Source organism: Heterodontus francisci, chromosome 7 (assembly GCF_036365525.1).
Source record: "Heterodontus francisci isolate sHetFra1 chromosome 7, sHetFra1.hap1, whole genome shotgun sequence".
In the NCBI taxonomy this organism is placed as follows: domain Eukaryota; kingdom Metazoa; phylum Chordata; class Chondrichthyes; order Heterodontiformes; family Heterodontidae; genus Heterodontus; species Heterodontus francisci.
Window position 1 is genome coordinate 74,784,152 of NC_090377.1, and position 15,318 is coordinate 74,799,469.

At 41.1% G+C, this 15,318-nt stretch overlaps 1 protein-coding gene across 1 annotated transcript in view; it reads right to left on the reverse strand.

The window, feature by feature from the left end:
• Positions 1–15,318, reverse strand: part of dnah9l (dynein, axonemal, heavy polypeptide 9 like) — a 563,466-nt gene that overhangs the window by 536,871 nt on the left and 11,277 nt on the right. The window contains exons 5-6 of the mRNA XM_068036275.1: positions 14,820–14,919; positions 3,232–3,443 (exon numbers count right to left, since the gene is read on the reverse strand). Of these exons, the coding sequence (XP_067892376.1) occupies positions 3,232–3,443; positions 14,820–14,919 (312 nt within the window). The remainder of the gene's footprint in view (positions 1–3,231; positions 3,444–14,819; positions 14,920–15,318) is intronic.

Sequence of the window (15,318 nt, forward strand, 5' to 3'; positions counted from 1 at the left end):
ATCAGCCATGGCTGGAAAAAAGCATTTGCATACTAACAGACAGCGTTTAGAGGGACAAAGGGGCTATTCCCTGCTCCAGTTCAACCCACAATTAACTTTGAGCACCAGGTATTGTGTGTAAGAAGAGACATTCGAGGGTCGGCTAAGACAAAAGAATCTACAAACAGACGTAGTCAGACCAGCTAGTCACATGACTAACCTGTTTGGCAACCTGGGCTTTTCTGAATTATACAGTTTGAACTGAAAGAAAGACTGTTTGCTCCTGGAGTGAGAAGACTTCTCCTGTCTGCTCCCACCTCTTTCTCACAAGCCTCTGGACCTTCTGAGGGCACATGAATTTCAAGAGAGAAAATTCTCCAATATCAAACAAGGTTTAAGAAAAATACTGGGTCCTAACGAAAAGCAAGACCTACCTACTATCAAGGACTTTATAGCGAGCTCAAAGAACAGTAACCAAAACCATCTTCAGATATTGCCTCAAACTTTTCCACTTTATTTCTTCTGCTCTTTTCTGCCTCGATCGGCATGTGTGTATCGCGTATGCATGCTAGCGTGGGTGCCTTGCATATCCATAGGCGTTAACTGAATTAAAGTTTAATAAAGTTCAACCTTTTTTCTTTAAACCTAAGAAAACCTGTTTGGCTAATTTCTTTGCCTTATAATTGGAAGTCACTAAGGGGGAGCTAAAAAAAAGTGCGTTTAAAATTAAACCCTGTTACGGTAAGACCAGGTGCAGGCTGAAAGGGAACCCTAGACTCCTTTCACACCTGGTCGTAACAGAAATTTGTGGGCTACCATCCTGGATTTGATCCACAGACAAACGAGAGAAATTGGAAGTGGGAAGCCAAATTGTTCCCAAACAAAAAAGGGCAAGATTTCAATACAGGTTTTCTTGTGGTTGTGTGCTTGAATGTCTGCAACTGAAGCTAGTAGATCCCAAAGCCTCACAGCTCCAGCGACCCGGGTTCAATTCTGGGTACTACCTGTGCGGAGTTTGCAAGTTTTCCCTGTGACCGTGTGGGTTTTCGCCGGGTGCTCCGGTTTCCTCCCACAGCCAAAGACTTGCAGGTTGATAGGTAAATTGGCCATTATAAATTGCCCCTAGTATAGGTAGGTGGTAGGGGAATTGAGGGAAGGTGGGGATGTGGCAGGAATATGGGATTAATATAGGATTAGTATAAATGGGTGGTTGATGGTCGGCACAGACTTGGTGGGCCGAAGGGCCTGTTTCATTGCTGTATTGCAAAATAAATAAAAATAAAAGGAAACTTGAATTTGAGGAAAGGGAAAAAGAGAGAGAGAGGCAGGAGAGGGAGTAAGAAAGAGCCTTCCAGAAGTAACATGAAGCTAAAGAGAGGGAGAAGAGACAAAGAGAAAGAACCCTCTGGAAGGAATGCAAAATGAGAGAGCTGAAGCGGCTTGAGTTAACTAGGGGGCGACAGAGTAACCCCAGTGAAAGCAAGGCCAATAAGGAGGAGCATAATTCAGGACTGGGTACAGAATTGTTAAAACTGTCTCAACTAATCCCAAAATTCAATGAGGAAGATATGAAAGCATTTTTTATGTCCTTTGAGAAACTGACAAGACAGCTAAAATGCCCAGCTGAGACCTGGCCTCTTTTATTAAAAAGCAAGCTAACCGGAAAAGCCCAAGAGGTTTATTCCCTGTTGCCAGATGAGAGTTCAACAAATTATGAACGGACAACAAATGCTATCCTCGGGGCATATGAATTAGTACCCGAAGTCTATCGCCAAAAGTTTAAAACCCTCAAGAAGAAGGCTAATCAAACTTATCTGGAGCTTGAAAGCAGTGAACAAAGATTCACCAAAGGGGAGCTAAAAACATGATTGGTTTAAAATTAAACCCTATTGCAATAATACCAGGTAAGGTTGAGAGGGTACCCTATACCCCTTTCTCATCTGGTCTTAACAACATCGACCCAGAAGTATAGCCAAATAATTATAATAGGAAGTAAAATTTGCAAACAGGAAGTGTGTGCCCCACAGAAGATTTTTGAATAACATATAGATAATTGTATAATATGAATTTAAGTGCTTGTAAAGAAAGATTCCTGGTGCTTAAATTTGAAAGGTATCTGGCATCAAAACTCTAAGATAAAAAGGAGGGGCGCTAATATGTAGGGGGGAGTGGAAGAAGATAGAGGGGGAGGAATTTGAGGTAACAGCTGTTTGAAGGGAGGAGTATAAATGATTATGGTGGGGTCACAAGGTTTGAGGAAGCTGGTCATGATGTGTGGTGCATAAAGCAGAAAGTAGGATTGAGGACAGCCACTATTCACCAGAAAAAACAAACAAGGCAGGAAGGCCATCCTGAAAACTGGATGACCAACCACTTTACCACTGGGAAATTATGGCTCTAACCAAAAATCAATGGATGGGATGGTAATGGTAAGGGGAAAGGCTTCAAATGAGCATGTCTTGGGTGCTCCATTTATATCAAATGTTAGCACCCAACAAGTGGTAAAAATTGGATAGCAGTGATTGGGGTGATCTGCAAATGGGCAACGGTTACCAATAATGGGAGAAAATGCTTAAAAATCAAGGAAAAATGGTTGTTTGAATTGGAAGCTGGAGTTGAGGAACCCATGATACTGCACCACTTAATGGCCAGAGCCTACAGCTGCATTGTAGCCAGCAACAACAGTTCAGATAGGAATGTTTACATACTAATTTCAATTATAATTAATGACATAGGCAGTTTCAAAGTTAACTTCTGAGATAAAACCCATGACTTCAAATTGTAACAAAACAAGTAAGGTTTATGGACAGGAAGTATGCACTAATTCATTATTTGTAATGATGAATGACTTTTTATGGAGAAACACACATTATGTTGACATTTTGGTTGAAGATATACGAAGTTCTGCATGGATATTTAAAACTAGCAATTCAGGGTACACAAAGCTTTACAGGTATATTTTTAAAAATCATCAATTGCTTCAATTAAATTATTTACACATTTTTATAAGTTTCTAACTGTTATGGAAACAATATCTGATCTTCAGAGAAGCATTATTTTCAGGAAAAGTTGCTGGAAACCTTTTTATACTTTATGAAGAAAAGCCAGACAGCTGTACATAATCTTTTTTCACAATAGTATGGCGCCCAAGTAACGCAATTTGATAAGATTTATGACTGTGTTGTATATTCATAATAAAATTAACTAAAGATTTGTTTAATTTTAATATATCCCCACATAGTATACACATACCTGGTTGATGATAAGATTGCAGAATTCCTGTAGCAAAACAATAATTCTTGATGGGAAGCAATAGTATCTGGAATGGCTCCATATCAAGCAAATAGTGTGGAAAAGAGGAGCAATAAGTGGCTCAATTTCAGGAAAGTTTGATTCCTCCAGATGGGATAGATGATATTTCAAAGGTCGGAGATGCAATTCAATATCTTGAGCCTCGGAGAGAGCTACAAATATTTAAGAGTATTATTCACATCTTCATAACATTGAAGTTTACTTTGTTAGATCATGCAAACTGACTAACTGTTTGAGGACTGAAAGATTTCCTGCGATATTGCTCAAGGCAAGCAAATGATAATTAATTACTGTTTGGGTTAGATTGGAAGATGTTTGAAAATTTCCAATCATAAGGCAGGAAAAATAAACTGAAATGACTTTATTTTTATTGTTACTTTTAACACTTTGAAGTGTGAAGTCTTTAGTATAATGGACATAACCTAGACTGAACAATTATATAGTACAGGTTTCTTGTGGCGTGTGAAGGTTATGCTGTTTTACAGGGAAGAGGGATACACATATCCAAAGAAAGAATTTTAAAATGTTGTCAGTTTAGCTGCTTAATGGCAATAAAGCAAATGCTTTAGGATTTTTTTCAGGAAAATTAGTCTTTTTTGTAGTCATTGCATGTAGATAAATAGATACTTATAGACATTTTTTTCAAGACAACTCTAGTTACATTGCAAAATATAAAGATTTCATATTGACATTATTTAATTTGTCAACCATTGAATTCAGTAACCTAAATAGTGTTTTTGCAAGAATTACCTCATAGAAATTTGAAGCATTTTTGATTTACCAAGCGGAGATTAACTGGAGGAGTTGGAGGAACAGCAAGTAAACACGTGGGAACTTTAATAAACATAAATTATACAACAATCCTAAGTACGTATATTTAATAAAGCAAATGCTGGAAACACAGTTAGTAGTTAGGCAATAGCTGGAAAGTTCTATTGGCCAACCCCAGACAGAATTAGAGGGCAATTACCAATTTCCTGTGCACTTGCAGGACAAAAGAAAGTTGAAGCATGTGTTTGAGGTCAGTTGGTAACATCTGCTGAACTTGGCAGGTACAAATCTAAGCCAAAATACCACAAGAAAAGAGCTGCAGGCTCAGGATAATATTTGGTCTGATTTTGGCTGATCAAAATAAATTTTTACTTAGCCCATTAACAGAGGCAATGTGGCAAGCTTAATATTTTCTTCATACCAAGGAGGGATTGGAATTAAGTTAAAGGTAAGATTTGCTGTAACAGTTATTCTGTACAGTCACTTGCTGATTATAAAGTAAAACAGCTTTGCATTTTGCGTCCTTGACTATTGGAGAAATTCACATATGTGCAAGTTTATGGCATCTAGTTCTTACAACAAGGTGGTCTCTCACACACACACACACACACACACACACACAATTACTGACACCGACAGGTGTTAATCTGGGGCTTTTTCCTAACACCGAGTAGCTCATTGGAATAATTTGCATAAGCAGTCACCGAACAGTTAGAGTGATGTTCTATCTTCCATGTTCATGCACAAACTCTCATGGTCCATGCTTCTCTCCTTTGTGTATGCTCATTTATTCTCATGGTTTTTTTGTACATTCACACTGGAACACATACTTTCATGTGTATGCTCTCTCTCACTCTCTCATGGGCACAGTTTCTCATTTGCCCTTCCCTCAAATGTTTGCACACACGCAATCTCTCTCTCTCTCTCTTATGCAATCTCTCATTTATGTGCACTCACTCTCCAACATGCAGTCCCACACAGGCATTCTTTCGCATGCACTCCATTTGTCTCTTGTGCTCTTTCTCCCACATGCTCTTCCCCATGGACTCACTCCCACGCACTTATTCTGCTGCCCTAGAGCAATTGCTCTCTCACAAGCTCACTCTCTCTCATGCTCACTCACTAATGCCATAATTCTTTGCCTCTGTATTTATCCACGAAGAGGGAATCTCTTGGACGTAGTTGATCTATAAAATGGATCTAAAAGAACATGAGCCTAGAAGAAATAAAATCAAATGAATGAGTGAAGAGTATTTTTAAAGATATAGTAGAAGAAAATTACCCTAAATCACAGAATTTCAGGATTGTTAGCGCAGAAGGATGCCGTTCGGCCCATCGTGTCTGCACTGGCTCACCGAAAGAACAGTTTAGCTAGTGCTACTCCCCAGTCTTCTCCTGTAGCCCTGCACAATCTTCCCTTTCAGATAACACTCTAATTCCCTCTTGAATGCATTGATTGAACCTGCCTCCACCGCACTCTCAGGCAGTGCATTCTAGATCCTAACCAGTTGCTGCGTGAAAAAGGTTTTCCTTATGTCGTCATTGCTTCTTTCACCAATTACCTTAAATCTGTCCCCTCTTATTCTCGATCTCTCCACCAAAGGGAACAGTTTTTCCCCATCTTCTCTGTCCAGACCCCTCATGATTTTGAATACCTCTATCAAATCTCCTCTCAACCTTCTCTTCTCTAAAGAAAATAGTCCCAACTTCTCCAATCTATCCTTGTAATTGAAATTCCTCATCCTGGAACCATTCTCGTGAACCTTTTCTGCACTCTCTCTAATGCCTTCACATCTTTCCTAAAGTGTGGCGGCCAGAACTGGATACAATACTACAGTTGAGGCTGAACCAGTGTTCTATACAAGTTCAAAATAACTTCCTTGCTTTTGTACTCTATGCCCCAATTAATGAAGCCTAAGTTATGCTCTGTTAACCGCTCTCTCAACCTGTCCTGCCACCTTCAATGTTTTTTGCACACATACACCCAGGTCCCTCTGCTGCTGCACCTCCTTTAGAATTGCACCCTTTATTTTATACTGTCTCTGCATTCTTCCAAGCAAAATGAATCACTTCACACTTCCCTGCATTAAATTTCATCTGCCATTTGTCCGCCCATTCCACCAACCTGTCTATGTCTTTTTGAAGTTCTACACTATCCTCCTCACAGTTCACAATGTTTCCAAGTTTTGTATCATACTAAAATTTTGTAATTGTGACCTGCACACCAAGGTCTAGGTCATTAATGTATATCAGGAACAGCAAGGGTCCTAACACTGACCCTTGGGAAACTTCACTACAGAACTTCCTCCAGTCCAAAAAAACATGCATTTACCACTACTCTCTGTTTCCTGTCACTCAGCCAATTCCGTATCCATGTTGCTACTGTCCCTTTTATTCCATAAGCTATAACTTTGCTCACAAGTCTGTTCTGCAGCACTTTGATTGGCATCCTTCCATCTATGAAGGATGATGGCCATGCAGCAAACAATCCATTTTGGTGGGGTGTCTTCTCTTGGTGCACCTTTGCTGATGGCTGAGGAGGCCAATCCTTGAGAGGCAGGTTCTGCCACAATTGCTGCACGTGAAGCTGACAAGTGACGCTGTGAGTTGTTGTTTTTGATGTTGGTGCCTGTTGCCAAGCTGCTGTAGCAACTGGTAATCATGGTAGTGCAAGTCCATGTACACCACATCAACAACATTGCCCTGATCAATCTTTTCTATTCCCTCATCAAAAAACACCAGCAAGTTGGTTAAACATGATTTGCCCTTCACAAATCTGTGCTGGCTTTCCTTAATAAACCTGCATTTGCCCAAATGCCTATTAATTTTGTCTTAATTTATCGCTTCTAGAAGCTACCCAATCACCGAGGTTAAACCTGTAGTTGCTAGGCTTATCTTTACACCATTTTTTGAACAAAGGTGAAACATTTGCAATTCTCCAGTCCTTTGGCACCATCCTTGAATCTAAAGAAGACTGGAAAATTATGACCAGGGCATCCGCAATTTCCACTCTCACTTCCCTCAGTATCCTTGGAGGCATTTCATTTGGTCCTGGTACCTTATCAAAGATGTTGATAAGCATTTGGAATAATTTATCAGACAGGATAATGTAGTCAAAAAATATTCGAGCATTAAAACTGTACTTGCATCACTATTTCTTGCATCTTCTGCCGTTCTCGAAATAACTGTCCAAATATTAGAAGTGCTCACTTACAAACTGAAACTAGTCAATCCAGGAGCCAGTTCCATTTGTCAGTTCTAGATGGAAGAATTTCAGCAGATGCCATGCATTGTGCATAGTGTAGGATCTCACTAAAACAAACATTACCGGTGGGAAATAAAATCCAACTAAACCAGGTGACTCATAGTAAAAGTTTAGAGTATCTTGGCAGGCAATATTTATCTTATCTTTCCATTCTTACTGTTGAATTGAATAGTATTTTGTACAATACAAAAGCTGTTATTTTGTTGATGTCATATAGTCACCAATAAATCCAAAAGGTAATTCAGGAAAAATTTCTTTACCCAAAGAGTGGTAAGAATGTGGAACACAAGCAGTAATTAAGGGAAGCTAGATAAGCACATAAGGGAGAAAGGAAGAAATGGATATGCTGATAGAGTTAGATGAAGAAGGGTGGGAGGAGGCTCATGTGGAGCATAAACGCCAGCATAGACAAGTTGGGCTGAATGACTTGTTTCTATGCTGTACATTAGGAACATAGGAACACAGGGACATAGGAGCAGGAGTGGGCCATTCAGCCCATCGAGCCTGTCCCGCCATTCAATATGATCATGGCTGATCATCCACTTCAATGCCTTTTTCACACACTATCCTCATATCCCCTTATGTCATTTGTATTTAGAATCTGTCAATCTCTGCTTTAAATATACTCAATGACTGAGCTTCCACAGCCCTCTGGGATACAGAATTCCAGTTTCCCCAATCTCTCTTCTTAGGACAATCCCAAGGCTTTTCATACATATATAAAGAGCAAGAGGGTAACCAGGGAAAGGGTTGGCCCACTCAAGGACAGAGATGGGAATCTATGCGTGGAGCCAGAGGAAATGGGTGAGGTGCTAAATGAGTACTTTGCATCAGTATTCACCAAGGAGAAGGACTTGGTGGATGATGAGCCTATGGAAGGGAGTGCAGATAGTCTCAGTCATCTCATTATCAAAAAGGAGGAGGTGTTGGGTGTCTTGCAAAGCATTAAGGTAGATGTCCCCAGGACCTGATGGGATCTACCCCAGAATACTGAGGGAGGCAAGGGAAGAAATTGCTGGGGCCTTGACAGAAATCTTTGCATCCTCATTGGCGACAGGTGAGGTCCCAGAGGACTGGAGAATAGCCAATGTTGTTCCTTTATTTAAGAAGGGTGGTAAAGATAATCCAGGAAATTATAGACCGGTGAGCCTTACGTCAGTGGTAGGGAAACTATTAGAGAGGATTCTTCGGGACAGGATTTACTCCCATTTGGAAACAAACAAACTTATTAGTGAGAGACAGCATGGTTTTGTGAAGGGGAGGTCGTGTCTTACTAATTTGATTGAGTTTTTTGAGGAAGTGGCGAACATGATTGATGAGGGAAGGGCGGTGGATGTTGTCTATATGGACTTTAGTAAAGCCTTTGACAAGGTCCCGCATGGCAGACTGGTGCAAAAGGTGAAGTCACACGGGATCAGAGGTGAGCTGGCAAGATGGATACAGAACTGGCTCAGTCACAGAAGACAGAGGGTAACAGCGGATGGGTGTTTTTCTGAATGGAGGGATGTGACTAGTGGTGTTCCGCAGGGATCAGTGCTGGGACCTTTGTAGTATATATAAATGATTTGGAGGAAAATGTAGCTGGTCTGATTAGTAAGTTTGCGGACGACACAAAGGTTGGTGGAGTTGCGGATAATGATGAGGATTGTCAGAGGATATAGATCGGTTGGAGACTTGGGCGGAGAAATGGCAGATGGAGTTTAATCCGGACAAATGTGAGGTAATGCATTTTGGAAAGTCTAATGCAGGTGGGAGGTATACAGTAAATGGCAGAACGCTTAGGAGTATTGACAGGCAGAGAGATCTGGGCGTACAGGTCCACAGGTCACTGAAAGTGGCAACGCAGGTGGATAAGGTAGTCAAGAAGGCATACGGCATGCTTGCCTTCATCGGTCGGGGCATAGAGTATAAAAATTGGCAAGTCATGTTGCAGCTGTACAGAACCTTAGTTAGGCCACACTTAGAATATTGCGTGCAATTCTGGTCGCCACACTACCAGAAGGACGTGGAGGCTTTGGAGAGGGTACAGAGGAGGTTTACCAGGATGTTGCCTGGTCTGGAGGGCATTAGCTATGAGGAGAGGTTGGAAAAACTCAGATTGGCGCAGTGGTTAGCACCGCAGCCTCACAGCTCCAGCGACCCGGGTTCAATTCTGGGTATTGCCTGTGTGGAGTTTGCAAGTTCTCCCTGTGTCTGCGTGGGTTTCCTCCGGGTGCTCCGGTTTCCTCCCACATGCCAAAGACTTGCAGGTTGATAGGTAAATTGGCCGTTATAAATTGCCCCTAGTGTAGGTAGGTGGTAGGGAAATATAGGGACAGGTGGGGATGTGGTAGGAATATGGAATTAGTGTAGGATTAGTATAAATGGGTGGTTGATGGTCGGCACAGACTCGGTGGGCCAAAGGGCCTGTTTCAGTGCTGTATCTCTAAAACTAAAAACTAAAAACTGGAACAACGGAGGTGGAGGGGCGACATGATAGAGGTTTACAAAGTTATGAGCGGCATGGACAGAGTGGATAATCAGAAGCTTTTTCCCAGGGTGGAAGAGTCAGTTACTAGGGGACATAGGTTTAAGGTGCGAGGGGCAAAGTTTAGAGGGGATGTGCGAGGCAAGTTTTTTTACACAGAGGGTGGTGAGTGCCTGGAACTTGCTGCCAGGGGAGGTGGTGGAAGCAGATACGATAGCGACGTTTAAGAGACATCTTGACAAATATATGAATAGGAAGGGAATAGAGGGATATGGGCCCCGGAAGTGCAGAAGGTGTTAGTTTCGGCAGGCATCAAGATTGGCGCAGGCTTGGAGGGCCGAATGGCCTGTTCCTGTGCTGTACTGTTCTTTGTTCTTTGACAGTCCCACCATCCCAGGAACAAGTCTGGTGAACCTTCGTTGCACTCCTTCTATGGCAATAATATCCTTCCTCAGGTAAGGGGACCAAAGCTGTACGCAGTACTCCAAGTGTGGTCTAACCAAGATTCTATACAATTGAAGCAAAACTTCACTACTCCACATTATATGCAATTCTCTGTCATATTAGCACAAACAGCAAGGCAAGCAAAACTCAAAAAAGTAGAAAATCGGTCAACCTTGACAAAAACATCAAGTACACCATAGGAAACAATAGCCGGTCTGTGCTGTGTTTCATCATTAAAACTCTATCTAGAGGCTTAAATGGATTTAAAAGATAACAGCAGTGAAACTGCACTTCCTTGGAACTAATGGATTCTTGTTCTAGCTCTGGTAGGGAACCAAACTGGAGATTCAAACATACAGATACCTACAATTACATTGTATTGGTTCATGTAACTTATTCACTTAAAAATGTAGTTTTGGGAGAAAAGAATTATTAATATGACAGATATGGCACCCCACTGATTTCCTAGGGTGTAACATCTTGCATGCCATACTTTCCCTATATTAAGTGTGGGTGGTACAGTATCATTGGCAAGTTGATGTAGGGTTTCCGTTTTCGTTTAGTAGGAATGAAAAACTTTGAGTCTTCAAATTCTGTTTCTCCTTAATTAGACGTCTTGTGTCTACAACACCTCCATGACATCACACCTCAAAAAAAGATTGGCTCCAGTATCCGTCATCTGTTAATTACAGCGCTGATCGGATTGCAGTTAACAAATAAGAGATCTGAACCAATGAAAAATCAATTCTATCACTAGACAATTGATTGAAAACTATTTGGTCAATTCTATGGTGTCCAAAGTAATCATTCATAAACTCCTTTCTCTGGTGTGTGGGGCTTGACTTCTACCTGGTTCTCAGTGCTTGTAGTGTTTGCCTAGTCTATCCTGTACCTCAGTTTGTAATATGAGACAATTAGGAGAATATTATTTTAATGACCAGCAATATTGCTCTCTTTACTGCTGCAAAGATATATACATATTCCAGAGATCTAGCAACCTGACTTAAATAATGAATGATGGCTGTACAGAAGTATATGGAAATAATAGGCTGTGTTTAATTTACAAAAAGGCATTGCAAAGTCTTCTAACATGGGTCCTACTTAGGAATAGTTTGAGTACTAAAAAAACCATACATTTTCGGAGTTCTGTTGATGTTCTGTGATTGCCTTTAAGACCTTTAAGATCTTAGAATATTAATGAGCTAAGTAACAGGATGCAGTCATGTGACTACAAGCCAGTCTCACTCTGTAACTGTAACACCAAGATGCAAGTCCTGTAAATAGATAGCTCTGCACTGTATATACTTGTTAGCTGTTAATAAACCTGTTTGAGATCTTCAATCAACTGAACTCCACTCATCTCATTTCTGTTGCATCAGGCAAGATAAAAAGCTTCTCATTACATGGTGGCAGCTGAGGTGAGAAGACAAAATCCAATTTTGAAGACCATAGGAAAACTACCTACAGCTAAAAGAGAGAAAGTTAAAAGAAACACTGTCCCAAACAGTGTAAAGAAGAAAAGAAACTCACTTCCAGCTGTAGAAGACAGAGCAGAACGACAGGCTGCAAATCAATCACTGTGATCGGGTGAGTCAGTGTGCCATCGGTACAGGAACCCCAGTTAATAAAAAGCTTTGAGGTGCTTGCAAAGATTATTTTTTTTTTTAAAGGCTCAGGAGAAGAAAAAAACATGCAACACCCAATCCCTATCTCAGGCCGATTGATTGTTTTCAAAGTCTCCCCCAGGCTGATAGGATCAGTGCCATTACAGGAGGTGTCTGACAGCAAAAGGTACGGGAATCCTCCATTCACGCAGCTCACAGCTAGAGCTATAAAAAGAACCCATTAAATCAATCAAGCCCTAAAGAGCTTTCATTCACTCAGCCTGAGTTTAACCACTCAACCATGGAATTGCCTTTTGAACGGCTGTATAAACAAACCCTAGTTAAAAAGCACTTGAAATACCTATTGCACAGCTGTATAAATAGACAGAATAGCATGCTGGAAGCTAGATAAACAGACAAGCTGTTCCTGTCAATCAAACCAGCCAGTCTAAGGAATTTTTTAAAAACAAAATCGGTAGAGAGTCACAGTGCAGAGTCTTAAAGCACATTTTAAAGCAAACTGCAGGAAGATGGATACCAAACTTCCCAGCATGAACTGGAAGGCCATTGATATCCTACCTGAGTTCTAATTGTTCAAACAAAGAATGTAGTTATGCTTCACAGACCAAGTATTCACAGAACCAGAAAAGCAAGCTGTAAAAAATTATGGCAATTGGAAATGAGGGACTCCACAGAATCAATACCTCAGGCATATCTGAAGAGGACGAGAAAGATCCCACAAAATATGGAAACTGCTGGAAGATCAACTCAGATTAACAGTGAATTTTAGAATTCACCACATAGAATTGATGGCCTCATGACAACAACCACAGGAATCAACAGACCAGTTCATCAGCAGATGCCATAGTAAGGGCATTGAATGCGATTTCCAGAAGCTGAGCTGTCAGACTCAGTAATGAAGCTAGTGATCGTATCAACATCCATTGAGGCGTTTCAGGAAGACCTCTTGGGGAAAAAGAAAGGTCACAGCATTAATTCGCTGCTGGAAAATGGCAGAAAATATGAAGTCATTGTAGCTGGACAACAGCAACTGCAAGCACTAGGTGCAACCAACAGTACTGGCACCATAACCAGGTTGAAAAGAGCAAGCAAGTTGTGTGGTAAGTGCGGTCTGTCCTACTCATGGCGAAATTATCCTACCTTTTGTGACCTGTGCAAAGCATGTGATGCAAAAGAACACTGGGCCCGCCTATGCAGGAATTCTGGCTCCAAAGACACAGCCAGAAGTCACGGTCGGACGCAAACAAGCAGACAACAGGGCAGCAGCATCAAGGAAAGCGCCAGAGACTGGTGTAAACGTAAGCCGATCCACAAAATCCACGGCAAAACAGACCTGAGACAAGACCCAGAGAGAAGTAGTTCTCAGACGGAAGCCGAGCAAGCGTTCCACCTTGTGAACCTGTCACATCATGTCGATGAAGACCAACACCTGGAAGCTTTTTCCACCATTAACATCATGTGCCCAAAGAAAGCTGGCAAACATATACTCAGGGTCAAGATTGACACCGGCGCTAGTTCAAATATCCTACCAGTCCGAATCCTCAAAGATATGTACCAGAGTTGCTGGAAATCCATGATACAACCGACAACTGCCAAGTTATCTGCATACAATTGGTCACCCATTCCATGCAATGGCACATTAACAATGCTATTGCTATGGCAAGTCAGAATGGAAACCACAAATGTTCTACCTAGTAGACACAAACAGACCAGCAGTGGCAGGACTACCAGCGTGTATGAACCTCAACATCATAACCATCCACAAAAGCATTGCCAAGGGAAAATCTCCAAGGATCGGAACCCATACGTAGACTCTGGCCTGCATCAAACGGTGCAGTCTGGAAACCCAGCAATAGCACAAATATGCCACGCTTTCACTTCTGCTCTCTAGAGAACCGCCAGCACACAACGAGCCAGAATGGACAGGTATCTCCAACAAGTCCTCAACCTAGAGCCCCACGCCTTCAGACGTGGAGGATGAGGCGAGGCAAAGGACACGCAATGTCCTGAGGAGACAGAGGAGGAATGAGTTGAAGTATTGTCTGTTGGATCTTCGAGATGCCGTGCCAGAACTTTCAAAGAATGACAAGGCCCCAAAAGCATTCATCTTGAACAAAGCAACAAAATATGTTAGCAGGCTGAAGGCAGAGCAACAGAAAATGAATGCAGAGAGGGAGAACCTTCAGAAAGAACAGCAACAGATGAGACACAAACCCCCTGAGCAAGGGTTGTCAAACCATCGAGATGATACATGAACCTTTGAGCCTCTATATTTGTAAAGTTCATAATCTCTATCCATGTGTAAATAATTTTGATGTTATATAATTTTATATGTTTTGCTTTTAGCATACGAGACTTATCTTTGGAAAGGGGGATGTTGTGTGATCGTCTTTAAGAGTAATGTACCCTTAAGATCTTAGAATACTAATGAGCCAAGTACCAGGATGCAGTCATGTGACTACAAGCCAGTCTCACTCTGTAACTGTAACACCAAGAAGCAAGTCCTGTAAATAGATAGCTCTTCACTGTATATACTTGTTAGCTGTTAATATACCTGTTTGAGATCTTCAATCAACTGAACTCCATTCATCTCATTTCTGTTGTATCAGACAAGATGAAAAGATTTTCATTACAATTGAGAAAGCCAATAGTCACCAGAAGAAAAACTATAACACGCGTAGAGCCCCGATATTCATCCATTTTGTGATCCTGTTGTCTCTAGGCCTCAGTCCAAATCCCAACCTCAATCCTCCAACCCTCTCACACACCAATTGCAATTATAAGCAATAATTTACAAGCACAGTAAGAAACCTGGTCAATACTTTTTCAAATTACTGTTTAGATGCTTAACTCGAATTACAAGTCTGGCAATGTTATGTATCCAATCATCCGGTTATTTAATTTTGAAACATTCTATACAACATTACATGTTCAAAATATAATGCCGGTGAGTTACCTTCTGTGACCTTCAAGATAGTATTTTTGAAGGTAGAATAATAGCTGCTTTTCACAATTTTCAAAATATTAGCAATTTTGCAAACTTTGGGATTCTGGAGCTGTACAAAACAATTGCAGAGTTAGTATCATTGTAAGTCACTTCAGAAAAAAAAAGTCAACTCTTCCATCTAAATTTCCCAAATAATGTCTTATGCAAGAGACATAAACTGTAATATTTCCCTGCAATGATAATGGGCAGGGAATTTATTCATCAACTTCTGCCAATGTCAATAGGTAAATAAGAGCTAGATGATGACTGGGATAGTGTAGGGGAGGAAATATGCCTTCACATTTTTCCTTATTCTTGTTGAGAAGCTTCTCATAGAGTCATAGAGTGATACAGCACTGAAACAGGCCCTTCGGCCTACCGTGTCTGTGCCGACCAACAACATAAAATTAGCATTTATGCTAATCCTACATTAATCCCATATTCCCTACCACATCCCCACCATTCTCCT